Source organism: Nyctereutes procyonoides, unplaced genomic scaffold, assembly GCF_905146905.1.
Source record: "Nyctereutes procyonoides isolate TBG_1078 unplaced genomic scaffold, NYPRO_anot_genome, whole genome shotgun sequence".
NCBI classification, from domain to species: Eukaryota; Metazoa; Chordata; class Mammalia; order Carnivora; family Canidae; genus Nyctereutes; species Nyctereutes procyonoides.
The window spans coordinates 55,674,229-55,695,768 of NW_026575020.1; the positions used below are offsets into that span (position 1 = coordinate 55,674,229).

Sequence of the window (21,540 nt, forward strand, 5' to 3'; positions counted from 1 at the left end):
TATTTGCTGTCACATAGGGCAGATGATTTAATCTCCCTGAGCCTCTGTCCCTTCCTGGGTGAGGTAGGGCTCGTCGTCATACCCTCCTCCTGGTTGTGAGACAGCCAGTGAGGGTATAGACTCAGGAAGGTCCCAGCACCAGCCAGCTTTAGAGCAAGTAACAGCACTAGAGAGTGAACACTACTAAGAAATAAGTATAAACCCTCAAGAGTCATGGCAAATTGTAACAATTCAGTCGTTAGGAATATAGCAGTTTAATGGGTCCAAGGTGAAGGCTGGAACTTGTTGGTAAATGAAGATCCTTCTAAAGGCTGTTCTGAAGGAGGAGAGAGAGAAACTGCGCCTGCTTATACCCCCTCAGCCTTGTCCTCCTCTGCCCTTTGTCCTCCAGTGGAAGGTAACCAGTCACTGGCTGAGGGAAGCCGCTTCAAGAGTAACCATGGTCATGCTAGTGGAGTCCATCTGTCTCAGGTTTGCTGGAACAAGCCTCCGCCCCCCTCCTGGCGCCCCTGCAGGGAAAAGTGCAAAGGCGCCTTCCTAGGGGTGGGTAGCCTGGATTAGGCCCCGTGGGGTTCCCCATACACTCTACTCTCCTGGGGCAGGGGCCCTCACTCCCTTGTCTTTGTTCCCATCTGCTGTGGCCTCGTATCAGGTGAACAGGACAGAGAGGCCTCTCTCTGGTCCCTCCCCACACCCTAAGTCAGTCCCAGTCCTGCCTCCAGGAAGCCCTAATCACAAGAAGTGACAGGCCAGTGTTCGGCGGGGCTGGTCAGGGCCTCAGGCAGCTGGGAATGAGGCAGGGAGTTTATGCCAGCCAACCTGAGAGCACAAGATGGCACGGGAAAATCTGGCTGGGCACGGTGCCCTTCCTGCCCCCACCACACCGCCCGCCTCCTTGGTCAGGAGCATAGAAGGCACTTCAAAACACGTGCTGACTCTATGTCCCAGTTAGGGAGGAGAGCCTGTGCTGTCTCTCTGGCCTCTCAGGATGGAGGGCAGGAGCGGCATCTCTCAAGAAGACCCCCTGCCTCAGAAGAGGCCCGGGTGAGAATATCCCCAAACCCTCTGCCTGCTGAGGAGGGGAGGGGTCCACAGGGCCCATCAGACCCTCAGATCTGAGCTGGGAGTCTGGGGGATGGATCTGAGCTGGGATGTTGGAGAACGAAGCTGTGGCTGGTAGTGTCGCGGGGCTGAGACACTCTCAGCATCACATCTCCCCCAGAGGCCACTGCTCCTTAGGCCCTAGAGGTGGAGCTAGCTCTCAGGAGGCACTTGCACCCTGTCCCCAGGAGGAGCTGGAATCAGGCCCTGCGCGCTGTAGAGCTTTCCTCGGGCACCCCCTCCTCGGGGCCAGCAGCCAGTGGCTGGTGGGAGAGCCTTGCAGGGTTGGAGGCCTCTGCTGAGGAGCCAGTGGCACCCTTCAGGCTGAATAGGATGTCATGTTGTAGGAGGCTTTCTTCAAGGTATCCAGGAAGAACTGTTCATTCTCCAAGAAGTCACGGTCCTGGAAAGGTACACCTGGGTGAGCAGTCCCCCCTGGCCCCTCCCGTACCCACCTCTGTGAACAGGGATGCTGGCTCATAAGACCCCTTACTCTGGGTCCCCCTCTGCACTTACTCCTGCAATGAAGTGAGACAGAGCAAGTCTCAGTCATGGTGAGACCCCTATCGGCGCATGACTTCACCTCTGTACGCTTGGAGACCATAACATTACCTGCCTATAGGGCTGGTGGGGGATTGGGGGTAGGCTCGCACTGCACTGACAGCTTCCAGCACGGAGCCTGGAACAGAGCCTGGAATGCAGGAAGTGCTCCGTAAATGAAGCTATTATTTGGGTTGCGGGGCTACCATGAGGTTCAGTCAAGATGGATGGGTGCAAGCTGAGGCCCACAGAACCAGGCCTGGAGGACAAGTCTCAGTTGGCTCACTGGGGAATCTGCACTATTATCCTGGGGTGGTCCTTCCTGCCTCCCGCCAGTGTGGGCAGATGAGCCCGGGGCCCAGGCAGTGTGGGCGGCTCAGGCTGGGACCGGCTTCTGGACACTCACCTGCTCCGCTGTGTGCTTTAGCAGCACCAGCTTGGCGTGGAGATGTGAGGGGCCCAGGCCGGTGGGTGGCTGGATGCCCTGGGGGACGGTGGGAGTGGGGGCCCCGATGGCTGCAAAGGTCAAGGAGAAAGTCAGGGGCTGTGGTGTCAGTGGGACAGCAGAACAGCTGCAGCTTCCTCTCTACAGCTTTCTCACTACCGTGGGTGGCAACCACTGTGCCGACCTTCTGGGCGCTTCCACCAACTCTTAAAAGCCTTTGAAAATGCTCATGGGATCTTACCTGGCAAGTCCAATTCTAGGAATTTATTCAAGGGAAATAATCAGGCACAGGTGTAGGGGTGTATGTACCAACATTTCCACTGGGGTGTTTATCTTAGTGACAAAAAAACACTCAGTAGGGAATCAATAAAAGCATGGAACATAATGGACAATGATGCTGATTAAGAATTATGGTTAAACGCTTCATTATGGATGGGAAAACCTGTTTGATACGTAAATTTCTGAATGAAAAAAATCAAGGTAGAAAACATGAGATGATCTCAGTTTTTTTTTTTTTTTTTAATCTCAGTTTTTTTAAAAAAAATACACAAGCTGCATAGAATGCTAAGCACCAACACGTTAAAAGTGGTTTCCTCTAGAGTTAGGTCGAGAGTGACACTTTACAAAGCAGCTTTCCTCTCCCTTATCTCTTACTCGGGTTTCCCTAAGGAACACGCGTGACTCAGTGTAACAAGGGACCAGAGAGCAGACTCTCACAGCCCCTAACTGCAGCGGAGGGGAGCCACCCCTGGCACTGCCCCCATTAGGCCAGCCCGGCCCACATCCCATCCTTGTCCTTGGAAAGCTACTTACCACTCAGGCAGGAGGCTGCAGGGCCCTGGGCCTTGGGGAGGAGCACCACGGGGCTGGAGGGCAGGTCCTGTCGGATGCGGTCCAGCCGCAGCCTCTGGTGAGCCAGACTCAGATGCTCCTGTCCCCAACCCCAGAGAAGAGGATGTGGCTGTGGGGGCGGGCAACTGGGGGAGGTTGTGGGGGTGGCGGGAGCTGGGAAGAGCCTTGCCTGGTGCATGTGTTGCTCCTGCTGTCGTAGGTGCTCCTGCTGTTGCTGTACTAGCTGCAGTCGAGCCTGCTGCTGCTGCTGCACCTGCCGGGCCTCACACAAGGCCCGCTGCCCCTCCTCGAACTTCTCTGAGGCGACCTGCAGAGAGGTTGCAGTGTCAGCCGGGCTGGCTGGGGTGGGTGCCCGGTCATGTGTGCCCTCTGCCCCCCAAGCCGAGCTGCCTGGCACCTGGCTCATGCTCTCCACCTCCTCAGCGCGGAGCCTGGTGCGCAGGGCAGCAGTGCTGACCCTCTCCTTCTCCAGCCGCAGCTCCTGTCGCTCCCGCTCCAGGGCTTCCCTCTCGGCTGCCAGCTGCTCCTCCTTGGCTCGGAGCTCACTGGCCCTGATCTTTAGCTCGGCTTGCTCCTGGAGAGACAGCAAAGACTTGGCTGCAGTCTCCCCTCCAAAAACAAACCACTCCCCCCCTGCCTCAACTGGCCTATCCTGCCTTGGTTCCATGGCTCCGATCCACCCTGACTCGGGGGGTGGGGGGGAATGCGGCAAGGGGTCCAAGGATGGGTCAGGGAGTTGGGGACTGAGCCTCAGGGCTGTCCCTCACCCGGGGCTCAACTCCTCTAAACCCCAGCTTCCTCATTTCTAGAATATCTAAGTCAGAGAACGTGATGACGATTGAATGAGAACATGTGTATAAAGCACTAGGACAATCAAAGAAGTTATCATTATATGATTCTTATTTTCATTTCTACACTCTTGTTATCTCTAGGCTCTTTACCAAGCAAACGCATCCTGATGGAGGAGCAGCAAGAGCCAGGGAAGGAAAGGGCAGGGCTGCTGAACTCCCCGCTGCCCTGGAGGCTCTGGGCCCTACCTTGGCCAGGCTGACGAGGGTGCCCTCCCGCTGGGTGTCCACCTGCAGTGCCCTCTCTGCCTCACGCTCGGCCCGTTCCTTACTCAGCTTTTGCTGTGCATAGAATTCGGCCCACTCAGCTGCAAGGCGCCGCCGCTCTTCCCCACACTTGTGCATGACAGACTTCTGCTCCTCCAGCAAGGCACTCTGGGACAAGGAGGTGAGGTCACACAGTGAGCAGCTTTAGGCTTACGGCAGGGGTCACAGCCATACACGGCGTGGCTGCACTCACCTTGGCCTTCTCCAGCTCCTCCCGCTCCATGGCGATCTGCTGGACCATGACCTTCCTCTGCTCTTCCAGAGCGCGCTGCGTGGACTCAACTCTGGACTGCTCGGCATTCACCCGCCATCGCTCCTGGGGGCCAGGTGAGGGCTAAGGACGCATGTGCTCTCGACGCTCCACCTGCACCCTCTGTGCCCCGGTCAGGTCTGACTATGCCCTGGGGAGCTGGGCCAACCTGCTCGCCTCTCCCACACTGGGCCACAAACGGCTCCAGAGAGGTACGGAAGGAGAGGTGCTGAGCAGGGCTGCCAGGGCCCAGCCGCTGGGGAGGAAGTGCCTCAAGGTTCTAGTGGTGCAGGAATAGCCCTCACAGGGCCAGAGCACAGCCACGGATGGCCCCACTCCCCAGAGTGCCAGCTATTGCACTCTGCCTGCCTGTCTCCCGTCCACCGAGCTGGCAAGTGTGCCAGGGCAGGTGTGACACGGTGTATGCCAGGGGACTAGGGGACACACAAGCATGGCCCGAGACAGGGGCCTTAATAGTTACCAAATAACTGAATACGTATGGTTCATGAAACAAACACACCAGGTCAGTATGTCTATGGGAGGGATGGGAGGTCCCCAGTGGCTATCTCTGGCTAGTGGGTAATTTTAATTTGCTCCTTTGTTGCTAATCATATTTTAATTTTTTCAATATAATGTATCATGTTATAATCTAGTACAAAGGAAAGAAAAGGAATGACTTTTTTAGAGAATGGAGCTTCCTCTTCTATACAAAAGATATGCAGGACTTCAAACGTGCAGCTCTTAGAGCTCAGCAGACATCGGCTTCGGTGGATGAACGTGACGGACCCAGGCAAGGTGGGGAGGATGCGTGGGAAGGAGAGCCCTGGCAGCACCCCTGGGGTGCTGGGGAGACAGGCCCTGCCGGCAGGAGGATGGCCCACCTGCTCCAGTAGCCGGCTCTGCTCATTCAGGCGCGCCTCCATCTTCCCGATGACCTCCTGGAGCCGGCTCCGCTCCTCCTCCATGTCCCGCTGCTGCTGGCCCAGCCTCTCCTGCAGCGCTGGGGGGGCCATGGGGCACTCAGCACCCACCCAGTGTTCTAGTGCGATGGGGGTGCAGGGGCAGGACCTGGGGCCCACCCGGTACCTCGGAGCTGCTGGTCATGTTGCCGGAGCCCGAGCTCCCGTTCCTGGGTGGTGGTGAGGTGCGAGGCCTCCACGCGGGAGGACAGCTCGTGCAGGCTGCTGGAGAACTTCTCCATCTGCTCAATGATGCCGTTCAGGGATCTGGGTGGGTGTGGGTACTGGGTCAGCCTGGCCCCAGGCCGTGGGTCTGCCCCTCGGGTGGGCAGGGCCTGGATGCCGCACATACCGTGTGTGGGAGGTGGCGCTGGTGACCGCGTCGATCTCGCGGTCCTTCAGCAGCTTCATCCGCTGCAGCTGCTCCTCATGGTCCTTGCGCATCTCCAGGATGGAGGCCCTGAGAGCAGTGGGGGGCGGCGCAGTGAGCATGTGCGCAGAGCTGCGCCAGAGGGCTCAGCCATCAGCGCTCCTGGCGTCTCTCCTCCTCCTCCTTCTCTCCTCCAGGCACTGCCTCTGCTTCCTTGGTTCCTCATCCTTATGTGTCTTGGGGCCTCAATGTCACATCCACTCTAACGGGGAGACTCCTTCTGTTATTTAGCAAAGGATGCTTTACACAGTAGGAAAGACGGGTGTGTGGACAGCCTCTTCTGTCTGGCCAATCTGGGAAGTGTTAAAAAAACTGCTCTGCACACATCGACTGGCTCCCTTATGTACCTGTTCTTAGTTCCATTCTCATCTAGAAAGGCAACCAGATGGACACACCAAGCGCAAAAGTGCAAACCCTTTCCAAGGTCGATCTAGTCACTAGACTGGAGAGAGTCAGTGGGTGAAGGACTTGACCTGTGTTGAGTTAGGTCCTTGAGATGCCGGGATTAACCTAAACAGCCAGGGACCCCTGCCCTGCTGTTGGAGTATGGGCCCTCCACTCAAAGGGGGGTGGGTGGGTTAGTGTGCTTGGCCTTGGTCCTCACATGGAAGGGAAGGGGTCACGCCTCAGTTGCTGAGCCACGGCTTGGGGGGTCTCCGGGGAACAGACTTCCTCTGGCCATCCTCCAAACCAGCTCCCCCTGCCTGCCTGCCCTGGGCCTCGCCCTCACCGCTGCAGCTCCCGAAGCCGCTCCATCTCCTGGTCCTTCTCTTGCATGGCAGCCGCCAAGCGACGCTGGTGCTGGGCTGTGAGCTCGGCGTGGGCTTGCTCAGCTTCTTGGCAGTGAGACAGATACCGGGCCGACAGCTCCTCATGCTCCCTCCGTAGCCGCTCTTCCCATTGCTGGTACGATGTTTCTAGCACCTTTATTCGGCTTCTGCCAACAAAACACAGTTGTAGGGCTCAGAGGGTGAGGTGAGATACCTAAAGAGCCTCTCGGAGCACGTTGGCTAGGGCAGGCCTGAGGCCTGGGAAACCCAGATGGGAGGAGTTGGGGGGTACCTGTGAGCACTCTCGATGAGCTCTAGGTCAGCCTGGTGCCGCTGCTGCAAGCTCTCCAGCAGCAGCTGGTGCTGTGCCCGCTCTAGCTCCAGCTTCCGCACCTGGAGACGGTGGGAGGGTGGCAAGGGGGGGCTCCCTGGGGAAGCCTTCGGGCCCTCAGAGGGAGACCTTCCCGTCTCAGCTTTGCACCCCAGCCCGGGGCTCCTCTGCCCTTTACCTGGGCCTCCAGCTCTGCCAGCCGGGCCTGACTCTGCAGAAGGTCAGCCTGGAGCTCACTAGTGCCACTCTGAAGCTGCACCTGTGCGGCCAGGAGCTGTCTCTGGTATTCTGTGCCTGGCAACAGGCTCTGCACCAGGGCCTCCGGAAGCAGAGGCTGCACGAGAGGGTGGGAGATGTTCCAGGGGACAGGGACTCAGCGAAGTTCAGCTACCTTTGACCCTTAGCTCACTGGACCTCCCAGGCCCTGCACCTGACGTGTGGCTGCAGATGGGGACAGAGACGTGACACCAAGAGGCCAAGGACGAGGCCTTGGAGTCATGCAACTGTTGTACCTCTCCACTGAGTCTGGTTAGAATGAGTCTCCGCTCCCCCCTCAGAACATCTTCCCAGCAGGTGTTCCAGATCCCTGGACCAGCCACAGGGCCCCAGCAGCATCTCAGCTGTGACAGTAGTGTCCTCCTGCCAGGCCTCCAGACCAAATGTTGGGTGCTACTCTGCTTCCTGCAGGTTGCCCACCCCCTACCACCTCCAAAGGTGCTTCTGGGTTCCTGGGGATATGTCTCTGTGGCCTCCTTACTGCTGGGCTCAGGCGTGACTGGCTGCCTTCCACAGCTGGTAAACAGTGGACAGCAAGTATGGAGGCAGCTTTCTAGACAGAACGACGGGACATTTGCAGCCCTACTTTCTGACCATTCCTGGCTCCATGCTCCCCAACCTCCCCTGTGGATGCACCTCTAATTCCCTCCCAGAGTTGATAAATTACTATGACTCTGCCCGAGAATGGCAAGACTAGAAGTTGAGGGAAGTGCTGGGGGAAGTGCTGTCAGATATCCTGACACATGACTCCCCGTAGGCTATTGGCTCAAACTATATAGCTGTTGCCTCTGAGCATGGGAGATTTGCTCCATGGGCGTGAGGCCCATTCCTGTCTGTCCACCCTGCCTACCTGGGTGGGCAGAGAAGGCCCTGTGGGCTCCTGGGACCTCGGGAGACCAGCTGCGGGCTCTGAAAATCAACGACAGAGAAATGAGCAGGAGGCCCGAAGAGCACCTCTTGTGTGTTTGGGAGTCCAGCTCTACTCACCTTCCAGGACCCCAAAGGAAGCTCAAAGTGCCTCTTCCCCACCCAGAGGTAAAGCATCAAACAAAGTAGGAAACAAACCAGCACTGGAGAGGTCTCCAAGGGCTGTTCCCTTCTTTGGGTCACCTACAGGGAGGGTCGAGGCAGCCCGGTTCCAAGTCACAGGGGACCTAAGGACACAGGGATTTGGGGAGTCAGTGGTGGCAAGGTGAATAGCCTCCTGTGAGGAACACAGGCAGAAAAGAGGAGGGTTGGCATGGGCAGGAAAGGAAAACAGGTACAGGTAGTTGACTGGAAAGGCCTGGTGGCTGGCAGTTCACTAAGAGTGAGGTCTTGGTTGGGTAAAGGGAGATGGGGCCCAGCTTTAGGTCCCCATAGTCATGGGCCCGACACAAGGTACCAAATACCATATACCAAACTGATCAGGTCAGAGCCCAGCACAGCTGCCCATCATCTCTAAGGAAGGAGGCCCACGCAGGCCCAACCCCGCCTCTCACCCCGAGGTGGCGGGCCTTGTAGGTGGTTTCTGTGCTGTTGTTCCTGAGGGCCCTCCAGTGGCTGCCTGCTTGAACTCCTGCATGCTGGTAACAGGTTGGCTGAGGAAGTAAATGTTAAAGCAAAGGTAGCAGAAGGTTCAGGTCGGGCTCACCATGGCTGGGTGGGGACAAGGCCTGAGCATGAAGTTGCTCACCATTCCTCCCCTCAGCCTGTTCCCATCATCCCGTCCTGGGACTTCTCCTCCCAAGTCTGAGCCCCTGGTCTTCCAGTACCCGCCAGGGCACAGTGGAGGGGCATTGACCGTCTGCTGACAGCCCAAGGAATGACAATCCACACCTTACAGATACCAGAATTCAGTTCAAGGCCTTGTTCTGGCCCACATAGCTTTGCTGAGTTAGACTGGGGCTCTGCTCACTCTCCTGCCAGGTCCAGTTCCCTCTGGATTCTTTTCTCCAGTCTGTGGTTTCCACCCACCTTGGCTCTCAGGGTCAAAGGGAAGCCTTCCACTTAGTTTCAGATGGAGGTCAACACTACCCTCCTCATTCACACCATCCTTGGGGCTGGGTGATGTCCCTGGCCTATCACACAATTGCCTACTTCACTTCTTCCTTGCTCTGGCCACCTGGCATCTTGCCACTTCCTCTGAACAATCCCAGTCTTTCTAGTCCCTTTTGTCCTCTTACCCTCAGAGGCCACTTGGTGTCCTGCCCCACGGTGGTTTTCCCTAGGAGTTGCCTCTTAGCCACTGTCTTCTCTAATACTCCCCCAAAGTGAGCATGTGTCATGTACTGTAGGTAGCTCAGGCCAGCAGAGGCACCAATAATTTGGGTGCTGGGTCTTTTGTGACCCCAAGGGCACTGTGGGCAAGGCCCTTGCTCTAAGGCACCAGGATGACTGTGCTTTGTCACATCAGGGTGCCCTCTGTCCTCAGCTGATCAAGTCAGCCCTTGTCCACATGACAGGGTTGTCTACAGCCTCCAGATCCCCTCCTGTCTGCACCTGGGCCAGGGTGGGGAGCCAGACACTCTCTCTGTCCAGAGAGGTAGAGAGGCATAGCTAAGAGGCGGTACAGGCTGGCACTCCTAAATGAGGCATGGAGATGGCCCCTCATTCCCCGGCCTGGCCCTCCCTGCCCTAGATAGCAGCCCCAACCCGTACCTGCTGGCAGGGGGGCTGCCTCCTGCCGCCACCAGATTCTGGCCTTTAGAGGCCTCATTGTGTTCCTCTCTGGCCAGATCCTGGGACTTCTTCCGAGACAAGGCATGACTCAGCCAATCCTCTTCCTCTTTCTCCTCAGAAGCTCCCAGCTTGGAGGCCTGACTGACTTTGGCAAGGATATCTGCACCCCCAGGTGGTAGCTTGGCCCCCGAAGAGGAGGAGGGCAGTCCAGGGGAGGTAGAGTGCCGGCCTGGGGCAGAGTGCTGGCTCTTGGGAGGGAGCACGGAGGATGTGGAGAGTGCTGAGCCTCCCTTCTGCGCCTCTGCCTCTCCGGTGGGAGAGGGAGGGAGCAGGTCCTCATCCTTGAGGCCCAACCAGTCAGCTCCTCCCTTCTTAGGGTGGGTGGGGCTGGAGGCCGCTAGGGTGCTCTGTTTGGAGCCTGGTTCTCCCTTGGGGTCTGCGCCACCTTCTGCTAGGAACCTACTTTAAGATAGAGAGGAGGGGGTTTAAGGCAGGGCAAAGAGGCCTTCCAAACATCCCCCTGACCAGCCTCTCCCTCCACTGCTTGGGGTGACTATGAGGCCCGCACTAAGGAGTCAGAGGTGCCCAGGGCTCTGCGCAGCCAGCCTGACGCCCAGCGAGCACAGTGCCCACACCAGCTCGGGCGGCAGAGCAGCGGCCAGCAAACACAGGCACCTTGAATTCCACCACGTGAACAGGTGACCATCCTATCCGTAGCTAACAGCACCGAATTACAACCGCGGGTGCGCATGCCCAGAGAAAAATCAGTTGGATCGAGTAGTTTTAGGTTTTCTATCAACAGTGTTACCTGTTTGTTTATTTAGCTGCTATCTAGAAGTGCTACTGGCCACTGGCCGCAGGTTCCAAGGTGCAAGAACACACCGGGACTGGAACAAATGCCAATGTGCATGTAGGGTTATTGAGATAGAAAGGCTGATAAGGCCAACATGGCATAATATCAACAACCGCAGATTCTGGGCCAAGGGCTGGAGGGAGTTCTTTGCACCACCCTTACAACTTTTCTGTCGGCTTGAAATTATTCCCAAATATTGACTGGGAGAAAAACTCCCAACTTCAGAAAATACTATCCGCTAACCTGATGTTTTGCTGCACACAGGGATGAGCCCGCCAGCAGGCACCATGCTGGATCCCAGGCCCATTCCTGGGGAGCATGTTGCGGAGAAGCCACTGAAGGCTCATGGTCTCGCTACACTGGGACCCAACATTCCTCAGGGAGATTGGCTGACCTCTGCAGCTTAGGGCTTTAGGGGTTCCCAGTGGGGCTGGGGCTACCTCCCCCTTTTCCTTCCAAGGAGGCTGGAAGGAAATCAGCCTGGAAGGGCAGGACTGTGCCACCTCCCTCCTCCTGCACCTGCACCATCCTTAGGCCCCATATGTGTGGTTCCCAAACAAACTGTCGGCAGGATGGGGATGGGGAGACTGGGGCACCTCTTCCTTCCTGGTGGGCACGCACCTCCCAAGGCCAGCCTCCCTGCAGGCCCCGCTTACCTGACCGACTGCCGGCGACACTGCCGGCCCTCACAGGAGCCCACGGTGGGCTGGTAGTCCCCGAAGGTGAAGTCTTCATCACTCCAGGGATCTTCTTTGTCTGTAAAGGAAGAAGCCCATGATCAAGAGCAAGGGAATCAGACTTGTGGCTGTAGGACTCTGTTGAAAAAACCCAAACTGGTAGCTTGATGTGTCAGCACGTAAATAAAGGTGAAGCTGCTCTAGGGGAAGCAGGGGTGCCGTGCTGGTGGGAGCTCGATGTTTTAGGACCCAGCACTCTGGGCATCATCTGGGAGCTGTGAAAAATGCCCTGGTGGGGTCCTGCCCCAGACATCCTGTAGATGAGGCCTGGGGAGCTGTGTGTGCCATGAGAACGATTCTCAACAGATGGCCTGTGGGCTGACACTTTGAGAAGCGCTGGTCTAGAGCAACCTTTTTCAAACTGTGACCTACCAGCCGGTCAAGAAACCAATTTAGTGAGTCACAACCAATGTTTTTAAAAATCAAACAGCACATAAATACAAAGTAACAGAATATCAAACACGGTAATTATCGTTTTGTGACACTTTCATCTCAGTTGCGATAATGTGTGTTGTGATGTAAGCTTATTTATTATGGGTTCTGGTAAAAACGTGGTCTGGGAGCCCCTCACCTCACCTCCCCTGCCCCGCAAGCTTCCTCACCCTGTGGCCTCTGGTACTTCTTGTCCAGCCTGAATTCTCTACGTTCCCCAGTACCTGGGCGGGCCAGGAGTTTGGTGGCAGTGCCCAGACCCAGCAGCTCATCCAGCCTGGAGCGAGCAGAACGGGGCCCTTCCCTGCAGGATGGGACACACAGGTACATGTGAACGGCAGGTGCTCCTGCAGGGTCTCACCGTGCCCGCCCTCTAGCTCTTCCCTGGACCTGGAGCAGCTGTATGGCCAGGTTTCTTCACCCATAAGGACCCTTACTGGTCGCCCATCTGCCTCCTGTCTGCCGTGGGGCTGTCTGCAAACCCCAGGGTGGCCATGACATCCTCCTCCTCATCAAATAGCACTTCTTCTCTCTTTCGGACCGGGGTGTCCCCGGGAGTTAGAGGGATAGATGGACCTAGAAGACAGAACACCAGGTGCAATGCCCACAGCCCACCATGCCCTCAACTGTGGTGTCTGAAGGGGTGGGATTGGGGGGGGGCCTTCTCCGAGACCCGGACCTCTGGCTGTGGCAGCAGGAAGCACACGTGTCTGGTCTGCCCACAGGACTGGACTCCCCCCGCCCCACCGCGTTCTGAGACACTGGGAATCTCTTGGTCAGGGATCTGGGACTTATAGTACCTGCCGGGTTGAGTCTCTGGTTGTGCCAACTGCATCTGCCCAGAACGAACGACATGCTCATCCTCCCTACCTTGATCTCTGACTGGGGCTGGGCTCTTTTCAGAAGCCACTTTACTCGCTGCCCCAGGTGGCTTCTTGGTGATCCCTTCCTCATCGTCAGAGAGAAGTCCCGCCAAGGGGTCTTCCAAGTCTCAGGGCCAGAAGGGAAAGCACAGGTCAGACTGCATACTTTGGTCAGGAAAACAAGTCCTGCGTGGTCCAGTGGAGATTTCTAGCTACTCGAATACATGAACAGGCAACTGAGCATCCAGAGGACACAGAGCAGCCTTGGCAAGGAGACAGGGAACCGGAGAGCGGGTGGGCCTGCCTATGGGCCTCCAGACTCTGCTGTCTGCACAGTCTTCTGGAAATGTCCATCAGGCATCAGAAGTGAAGTAAAACATTCATGTATTTGGAAGAGGGAAGGGAATTCTTATAGCTTATAAATTGGCTTCAAAGTTCCTACAAATAAGGGGATCCCTGGGTGGCTCGGCGGTTTAGCGCCTGCCTTTGGCCCAGGGCGCGATCCTGGAGTCCCGGGATCGAGTCCCGTGTTGGGCTCCCAGCATGGAGCCTGCTTGTTCCTCTGCCTGTGTCTCTGCTTCTCTCTCTCTCTCTCTCTGTCTATCATAAATGGATAAATAAATCTTAAAAAAAAAATAAACAAAATAAACAAAGTTCCTACAAATAAGTTACCCAAATCTCCCCGCCAACACATCAGTCCCTCTATGAATTCCTGAGGAGCTAAACTGGTGGCACCGGATGTCTGTTCCTCCTCTGACACACATGGCAACCTGACCTTGGGCAAGCAAGTGAGCATTACCCAGTCTCCTCCACCCTCAAAACTAAAGTGTCCCAGAAGCATGACCGTGGGGCCTGTGGTACCTTTGAAGGAAAACTTTCTGTTCTGATGTCCAAAGTTGTTGGGAGAGGGAGGGGGCTTCTTGGCAGGAGTGGCATCACCTGCAAGAAGCAAACAGAAGGCAAGGTCACGGGCCTGGGCCTCTCCCAGCTAAGGTCCTGCCACACCACGACTGGGACCCTGGAATGGCTTGTGCTTCTCCCTGGGGGGCTGAGAGCTCGTGGTCATGGAGATAGAGGTGGGATGGGTTGACACCTCCCTGGTTCTCACACAGGCTTCTGGCAGGGAAATGTGGTCTGGAGTCTCCTCCTGCCCCCCAGTCACATGTCACTCCAAACACAGTGGACTTGGGAGGTCCACAGACTCCCCCTAAGTCCCCCAGTTTAACTCAAAGGGTTTCTCTGGGAGTTGCCATGTGGAGCTTAGAGGAACTGGACCCACACTAGGAAGGGAGGAAGCTGTCCCCTCCCCAGTCACAAACTCTCAAATGGCCTCTCCACCCCAGACAGAGAAAACCTGCAGGAATGAGAGCTACCTTCTGACTATTCTCCCTGTCCCCAGAGTGTCCCTGGACTTGAGGAACTCTCTCCCACTCACCTTTCTCACTGGCTGTCAATATACTGGCAGGTTTGGGATGACTGGGCAGCTCTTCTTTCCCAGAACCCTTTGCAGCTCTTCTGTTAGAGATCAGATTAGACTTCTTCAAACCTAAGAGATCGGCATCCATGTCATCCAGATTCTGGAAAAGTGGGAGGGAGGGAGACATCCTTACGGTGCTCAGCTAGTGATGCTAAACGCCCCTGTGCTCCGAGCAGCCTGGTGGTGATCCTGCCTCCATACTTCACAGGGGACAAATGGGGACTTGGTCTGGGGAACTGATCCTGACAGAGTTATAGAACAAGGTGAGAGGCCAGGCCAAAGCACAAAGTCTCCACTGGCTCAGTCTCAGGTAAGCTCGGATGGCTCCCCGACCAGCGCTTACTAGCAGGTTCACTAAAACCTGGTCACCAAAGCTTCTCGCACAGGCTTAGTAGGCAGTGAAGCTCTATGGCGGGAAGAAAACAGCAGGATCCTGGGATTGAAAACTCCCAGAGGGACCGCTGCCGGGCTGCAAGGGTCCAGGAACCCAGCCAGTAGAGGAAGGCACCCAGTACAGACTTGCCAAATGTGGATCCTCATCAGGAGATGAGGACTTAGGACGCCTGGCACCTCAGGGGCAGAAGTGTGGAGAACCAAGGGAAATGAGTGGGAAAGACAACTAGACCACAGGGAAACAGAGCGAGCTGGGGGTGGGGGCCTAGCTCATGGTTCTGGAGTGAGACTCAAAGTAACCACCAGCAGCTGAATCAGAGGACTTGAGGGTTGTGGCTGGGGGTGCCAATGGCTGGGCCCTGGGGGAAGAGTGATTTCAAGATGAGTTTAGAGAGGCTGAATATGGAGCCAAGAAGGGAACAGACTCCAACTCTTTAGCCCTCCTTTCCGCCCAGGGCTGGAAGCAAGCACTCAGCCTCGGCCTGGGACCATGGGTTAACAAAAGGGACGAGAGGCAGGATGTTGGGCAGGAGGGTGCTGCTGGACGGAAGGGCGGGGGGAGCAAAGGTGACCTAAGGTTTCAGACCCCAGCTAGGCCACCTGAGTCCTGGGGGATTAGCTTATAAACCGTACAGAATTTATGTCTTAAGATTCCATTGCCAAGCTTAGCTTGGGGCTTGATCCAAATGAGAGCACAGCTGGACTGAGGGGACTTGGCAGGGGATGCGGAGAGAAACCCAGAGAATGGTTAAGAAGCTACTTTAGAGGAGACAGTCTCTCCTTTCCCCTCGATGGTTGTGGTGGCTTTGAGTGGGAGCCAGCCTCACTGCACTAGGGGCCTGGTCCATGACTGTGTCTCCGTGTGGATGCATCTCTCTACACCAGGAAAATGGATTGCTAGCCACAGGGACATGAAGGGTGGCAGCTCGTGGATGAGTGCCACTCTTGACTACAAAGAGCCCAGAAACACAAATTGTAAAGGGGAAAATGTGGGGGAGAAGAATGCTTGACATAGAGCATTCCTGCTACCCGCCCCTGCTCCCAGAACTGTGCAAGCTGGGTCAGTACCTTCAGAGTCTGGAGCAAATTCTGTGGGTCTGCATCTGAGACGTCAGACACCTATGTCCACGGGAGGGTAAGAACACGTTAGCTGAGGCCCAACAAAGCTCAGGGCTCTAGCTCCTGTTACTTTGCTACCAGGAGGGCAGACGGCAGCTCGGCCAGTGAAGCACAAGGAGGAGGTCCTGCCTTCATCTGGGACTTAAGTATCATCAGAAGTCAAAGCTACCAGGCGTGGAGACCCAGAAAGCGCTGCCACCTTCTGCCCCTCCTAACCAGAAAGGACCCTTCCATCATAGGCCATGGCTATGCCGTCATCACTGGATGGCAGGGGAGCTGATTACCAGCACAATACCAGGGGACACCTGAGGCTCTAACGCTTGCTGGGGGCTCTACTTTCTAGCTCATCTCATTGGCAGGAAGGAAAAGCACATGGGGTCCACTTTGGGTCCACTTGGCAGCCCTTGGGTATTATTTTAAGAACACTGGCTTTCCAGAGACTTCTAAACCTTTGTTGTGAGCAACCTCCCAGCTACCACCCCCATTTCATTGTTTCTGGGGATAAGCAGAGGTCAGGAAGGAGGGTGGACCAGGCTCACCTCAGCATCAAGTCCCGTCAGGCCTGCGGTGGTACTGAAGGCATAGTCTTCCAGGAGGGACCTATGAAGAGGCACAACTGGCACCCACCTGCATCCCCAGGGCACTGATTCCAAGAAAGGAAGGTGGCTTAGAGCCCAGCGGGGACAGAGTTGTTCGAAGGAATGTCACAGGATGCCTAATGCAGAGATTTTCAATTTTCTAAAGCGGTAAAGCCCCGTGAAAAACAATCTGTTTAACACTTATGGTGATCACAGCATAACTACAGACCTATCCAATTACTGTGTGGTACGCTTAAGGCCACCTTAACGCTGGATGTCAACTGTATTTCAAAAAAAGAGAATAGCCGCAAGATGGAAAAACAACTGCTAAAACCAACAGACCAGAGAGTAAAACAGAACTGCACTGGCCAAGGTGAAAGTGGGGAGTGGAGAGCTCACAAAACCGCCTCCTATCTCTCAACTGTCAGGAGCACTTTAGAAGAACAATCTGAGGGGCACCTGGGTGGCTCCGTTTGTTAAGTGTCTGCCTTCGGCCCAGGTATGATCCTCAGGTCCTGGGATTAAGCCCTGTCTGCGTTGGTTCCTGCTAGGTTCCCTCTCTCTGCTGCTCATGCTGTCTCTCTTTCTCTCTCACAAAAAAAAAAGAAGTTAAAAAAAATCTTAAAAAAAGAGAACAATCAGAAGGCCACCAATCTAGGCCAATCCTCTTAATCTGAGGATAAGAACATCAAGGCTCAGAGAGGTTCAGGAATCACCCAAGATCACACAGTGAGCAGTGGATGTAGGACCAGCAGCCAGGACTTCTGACCCCTTGTCAGTTCTCTTTCCACCCCTCAGGTTCCTTCACAGGCCAGGAATGGAGGGAAGGGAAGAAGAACCAGCGGGAAAAACAGGGAGCACAAACAAGAGGAAATTGGGGGTGCGGAGGCAAGAGCATTTGGGCTGAAGGGGTCATAGTCACCCAGGCCAGTCCTGCTCTTACTTCGTTCTAGCCCTGGAAGAAGGGAGAGCCTGGGCTACACCTTGGGCATCTCGGGAACGTGAAGCCAGTTTAACAGGCTCCTCTGGTAGTGTCACTGGAAAAAAAAAAAAGAAAACAGAAATGATGCCATTTGGCTAGCGAACTGGAGGCAGATCCCCACCAAGCTCTTTAAGAAACACCTCCAGCTGGGGCCAAAGGGCCCAACCCCATGAAGCACTTCCACCACCCAAAGCTCTCAGTTGGAACCCAAGGCTTTGGCTCCATGAGTTCTTCTGGGCCAGGCGGGATTGGGTGGGTGGGGATCCTCAGCCTGGCTGTCCCCAGTGAGCTCTCTACAACCCGGAAGCCCCCTCCTCAATACAGCAGACGTGGACACAGAGCATAAAGGACTAGTGTCCAGAACATATGAAACTCTTACAACTCAACAGTAAAAGGATAACTCAGCTTAAAAAAGGATCTGAATAGATCTTTCTCCAAAGAAGAGACACAAATGGCTGATAAACCCATGAAAAAGATGGTCAGCATCATTAGTCATTAGGGAAATGCACATCAAAACTGCAATGAGAGGGGAAGGGGGGTAGAGGGATGGGGTCACTGGGTGTGGGTATTAAGGAGGCCACGTGATGGAATGAGTGCTGGGTGTTAAATAAGACTGATAAATCACTGATCTCTACCTCAGAAACTAATAATACACTACATGTTAACTAATTAAATTTAATTTTGAGGAAAAAAAAAGGCTACCATGAGATGCAACTGTCTACGCACTAGGATGGGCATAATCAAAAAGACAGGAAATTAGCAAGTGTTCGCAGGGATGTGGAGAAACTGGAACCCTCATCCACTGTGGGCGGGAATGCAAAATGGTACAGTTGCTGTGGAAAATAGCTTGGTGGTGCCTCAAAAAGTTAGACACAGAGTTACCATATAGGTAATTCTATTCCTCACCATCCCCCAGAACTGAAAGCATACGGCCACACAAAAACGTGGACCTGGTTGTTCCTAAGAGCATCATTCATAACAGTCTGGCCCAAATGTGGAAACCACTCAGGTGTCTACCACCTGATGAGTGATCAGCAAAACATGGTCCATCCCCACACCGGAACAGCGTCCAGTCATAGGAAGGAAGGAAGGAACGGCACAGCGTGGATAAGCCTTGGGAACACACCACAGCGAGTGACTGAGGCCAGATGCAAAAGCCACGTAGTACATAATTCCATCTTATACAACACGTCTACAACAGGCAAACACACGGGAAGGAGAGGGAGGAAGTGGTTGTCTAGGGTTGGGGGAGGGGAGAATAGGAGTCACTGCTAATGGGCATGGAGTTTTCTTAGGGAGTGATGAAACTGTTCTGGAATTAGACTGTGGTGATAGTTGTGTAACTTCGTGAACATACTAAAAGCCAGCAAATTGTACACTTGAAAAGAGTGAATTTTGTGTGAATTAGATTTCAATAAAAAAAGAAAGAAAGAAGGGCACAAGGGTGGCTCAGCTGGTTAAGCGTTTGACTCTTGATTTAGGTTCAGGTCATGACCTTGGGGTCATGAGCTGGAGTCCTGAGTCAGGCTCTGCATTCACTGGGAGGTCTACTAGGGATTCTCTCTCTACTCCTCCCTCTCTCTCTCTCTCTCAAATAAATAAATAAATCTTAAAAAAAAAAAAAAAAAGAACAAGCCTAATTCAGGGGATTCTGGAGAAGGGGCACTTACGCTCATCCCCTAAGAGGTCACTGAGGACATCATCAATGGAGCCTGGAACAGAAAAGGAACTGTCAAGACTTTAGGAAGAAGGAAGAATGTCCTTAACATGCCTCACGTCTTGAGACCTCATCCCAATTCCAGACTCCTCAACATTAGAGTGCTCAGATGCTGGGACTGGGGCCCCGTTTTCTCTTCAGTGGCCACGATACATTTCCCAGCTCTCTGGCAACAGATCATAATACCTTGTTGAAAGACCCCAGGGTAGAAATTGAAGATAACTTTCTCAAAGGATGATGGTGAGGATCTTCAGGACAGCCTACATTCTATGGGCCAACATGACAGTCTTCCAGACTCTGAATAAAGCCCCATGTACTTCTTTGGGAAAAGTGTCCAACACTACTAGGCATACACAAGCTTCTTTCACACCAATGGCTTCCTCGTTGTCCTTTCGTCTGAGACTTCTCCCTGCCCCAGAATGGGCCTGGAGGTACATCTCCTTGGCCACTTCCCAAAGGGGGCCCATGGGGAAAACCCAAAGTACAAGTACTGAATTATTCTTGCATCCAGCTTAAACCTTATTTAAGCTTAAACCTTATTTAAGTCTTTATTAGCCTTAACACCAACCACATACTTCTGGCTACAGAGCCCGACAAAGACTTTTTCTCCAAGCCCCAGCCCTATTTCTGGATTTCTCTGAGGGCCAACAGGCAGCACAGGGAGTTCCCTAGAAGATCTAAGCTTCCTGTGCAATCATGGGGAAACCGACAAGACTCACATCAAAAACATTTAGATACAGACATGTCTAGTTATTTTTGGATGAAAGGTCGGGAATTATTTTTGGCTTATGGGTGATGTTCCATTTTTCCACTCACCTTTCAATCCCTTCTTGGTTTTTGGCGCCTAAAATTGGAAAAACAAATCACATTAACAAAATCAAAGCAGTGAATGTGTCTGAAACCGAGAATACGGAATAAATTGTTTTGCCTTTTGCCAAGTTGCCAGAGGAAAAGGAGAACCAATGGCATTTAAAGACAGAAGCTCTTTATACTTTCCCAGGGTTTCTGAGAATAGATTCATTCAGACCATGGAAACAGCCACCACTAATCAGCAATGGATGCCACTGTTGGTGCCATCCGGTGGGCAGAAGTCTCTCCTCTTCCCTGATTTCCAGATGCCACATGCAAACCCTCCTGGGTAGGATGTAACATGACTGGGAAGATTTTTTTTCCCCTCTTCTGTATCCCTGACTTCTCAACACCAGCAAGAGACACTTAAAAATGCTTCCGGCTGGCCATTCGGAGGCTCAGAAGGCTTGCTCATCTCTTAATAAGTTTGGTGTCAATTCTACCTCCCATCATTCTTCTCTGGGGACCATATCCTGGTCCTTGTCACCCAGCCCCTAAAGTTCTCCACACAGTCGAGATCTTGGAGGTGGAAGTAGAGGTGAGAGTCTGCATTCTGCCTACCATCTCGAGGCTATGGGAGCTGCTTGTAGCTTGTTCACAGCGCTGTCCAGCTCATTTGAATCCTGCCCACATCAGGCTCATCCTCACTAATGAAGAAAATTCAACTGGGTGCTTAAAAGTGATGTCGCTTTAACAGTGCTTGCGTCCAAGGCCCATCAAGGCTTCTCTGACTCTACCTATTCAAGAGGTTAAAATCTAGTTCCACCAATAAAAATTCCTTATAGGGAAAGAAAGCTACTTAGATGAGAAGCAACGTGCTCTGGGTGACCTAATGAGCTTTCTGAGCCCTGGAGATTACTCACATAGAATGCAGGGGTCCCCATCTCTTCCCCTGAAAGAGGATGCAGATGGTAGGTACCCATCTGAAAAAGGAGGTGGGTGCCTGGCACTATTGGCCAATACCCATTCCCAGGCAACACCCATGACTACATTTGTGCATTCAGCACAAAGAGCGGACGTGAGCGCTGGTTACTCCTTGACACTATTTTCACAGACTGTGGAAATTTTTCCCTTCACGTTAACTGCAAATCCGACTTAATCCATTAACAGCCAAGTGTTTCACTCCGAGTATCACTCTCTCCTTCCCTCACCTGGGCATTACCAAGACCCACCTTCCCAAGCCTTGGAAGAAAGGAGTCAGAGGGGATCATCTCTGTCTGGCGTTGCAGGTCCTGTTAATAGAATGCAAAATTCATCTGGGATTAGGTGCACTATCCACTCCGGATGTTTGTGTTTCTCTTTCTTTGTAAAGGCAATTTTCACGACCTACGCCAAACAGGTTTTGTCTTCTAGCACATCATAGCTTCTGCCTCTCCAGGGGATTCCGTCCTGGAGTCCCAGGACGGGGGAATCTCTGAGAAGTCTGCAAAGGCCAAAGTGCCACAAAGTACCATCGCGTCATCGCATCTGCAGAGCCAACTCCGTGCCAGGCATTTAAAGATCACTAGCAAGGGCCCCGCCGAATCATCCACTCGGGCCGGAGACTCCGCGCCCCTCCCTGCGCCACCCGCTCCGCACGCCCGTCCCCGCTCAACCCCGAGCGCGGCCTACTGTCTTCCGGCCCCTGAAACCTCCCGGGTTACGCGCCATTCCCCGCGGAGGCGCAGCCGCTGGGACCTGTCCCAGCCATCGCCGCTGGTCGAGACCCCCCCGCCTCGAGCCCAGCTCGCTCCGGCCTCCCGCCACGGAGCCCCGCGGACGCCAATCTCTCACTGGCCGGACTGGAAGAGAAAGGCGAGTCGCGAGGCAT

General features: G+C 54.4%; 1 protein-coding gene across 5 annotated transcripts; it reads right to left on the reverse strand.

Moving 5' to 3' along the window:
- Positions 1–235: 235 nt before the first annotated feature.
- Positions 236–21,487, reverse strand: FBF1 (Fas binding factor 1). Of its 5 annotated transcripts, none has more exons than XM_055329465.1 (30): positions 21,342–21,486; positions 20,903–20,962; positions 19,698–19,725; positions 18,835–18,876; positions 17,126–17,219; positions 16,144–16,204; positions 15,554–15,604; positions 14,051–14,192; positions 13,477–13,554; positions 12,623–12,742; positions 12,190–12,328; positions 11,923–12,056; positions 11,240–11,339; positions 9,710–10,189; positions 8,551–8,649; positions 8,135–8,223; positions 7,920–7,978; positions 6,972–7,127; positions 6,755–6,855; positions 6,423–6,629; positions 5,615–5,722; positions 5,390–5,529; positions 5,185–5,303; positions 4,247–4,369; positions 3,976–4,161; positions 3,336–3,512; positions 3,108–3,245; positions 2,900–3,017; positions 2,048–2,157; positions 236–1,504 (listed from the first exon to the last, which is right to left on the reverse strand). In XM_055329465.1, the coding sequence occupies exons 1-30, from the start codon at positions 21,378–21,380 to the stop codon at positions 1,421–1,423; spliced, it is 3,582 nt and encodes a 1,193-aa protein (XP_055185440.1). In that variant the 5' UTR covers positions 21,381–21,486; the 3' UTR covers positions 236–1,420. The 5 variants fall into 5 exon arrangements, with proteins under 5 accessions (XP_055185440.1, XP_055185432.1, XP_055185450.1 ...); XM_055329457.1 differs by having other exon boundaries at positions 9,710–10,192; XM_055329475.1 differs by having other exon boundaries at positions 9,710–10,192; positions 21,061–21,458.
- Between the last annotated feature and the right edge of the window lie 53 nt (positions 21,488–21,540).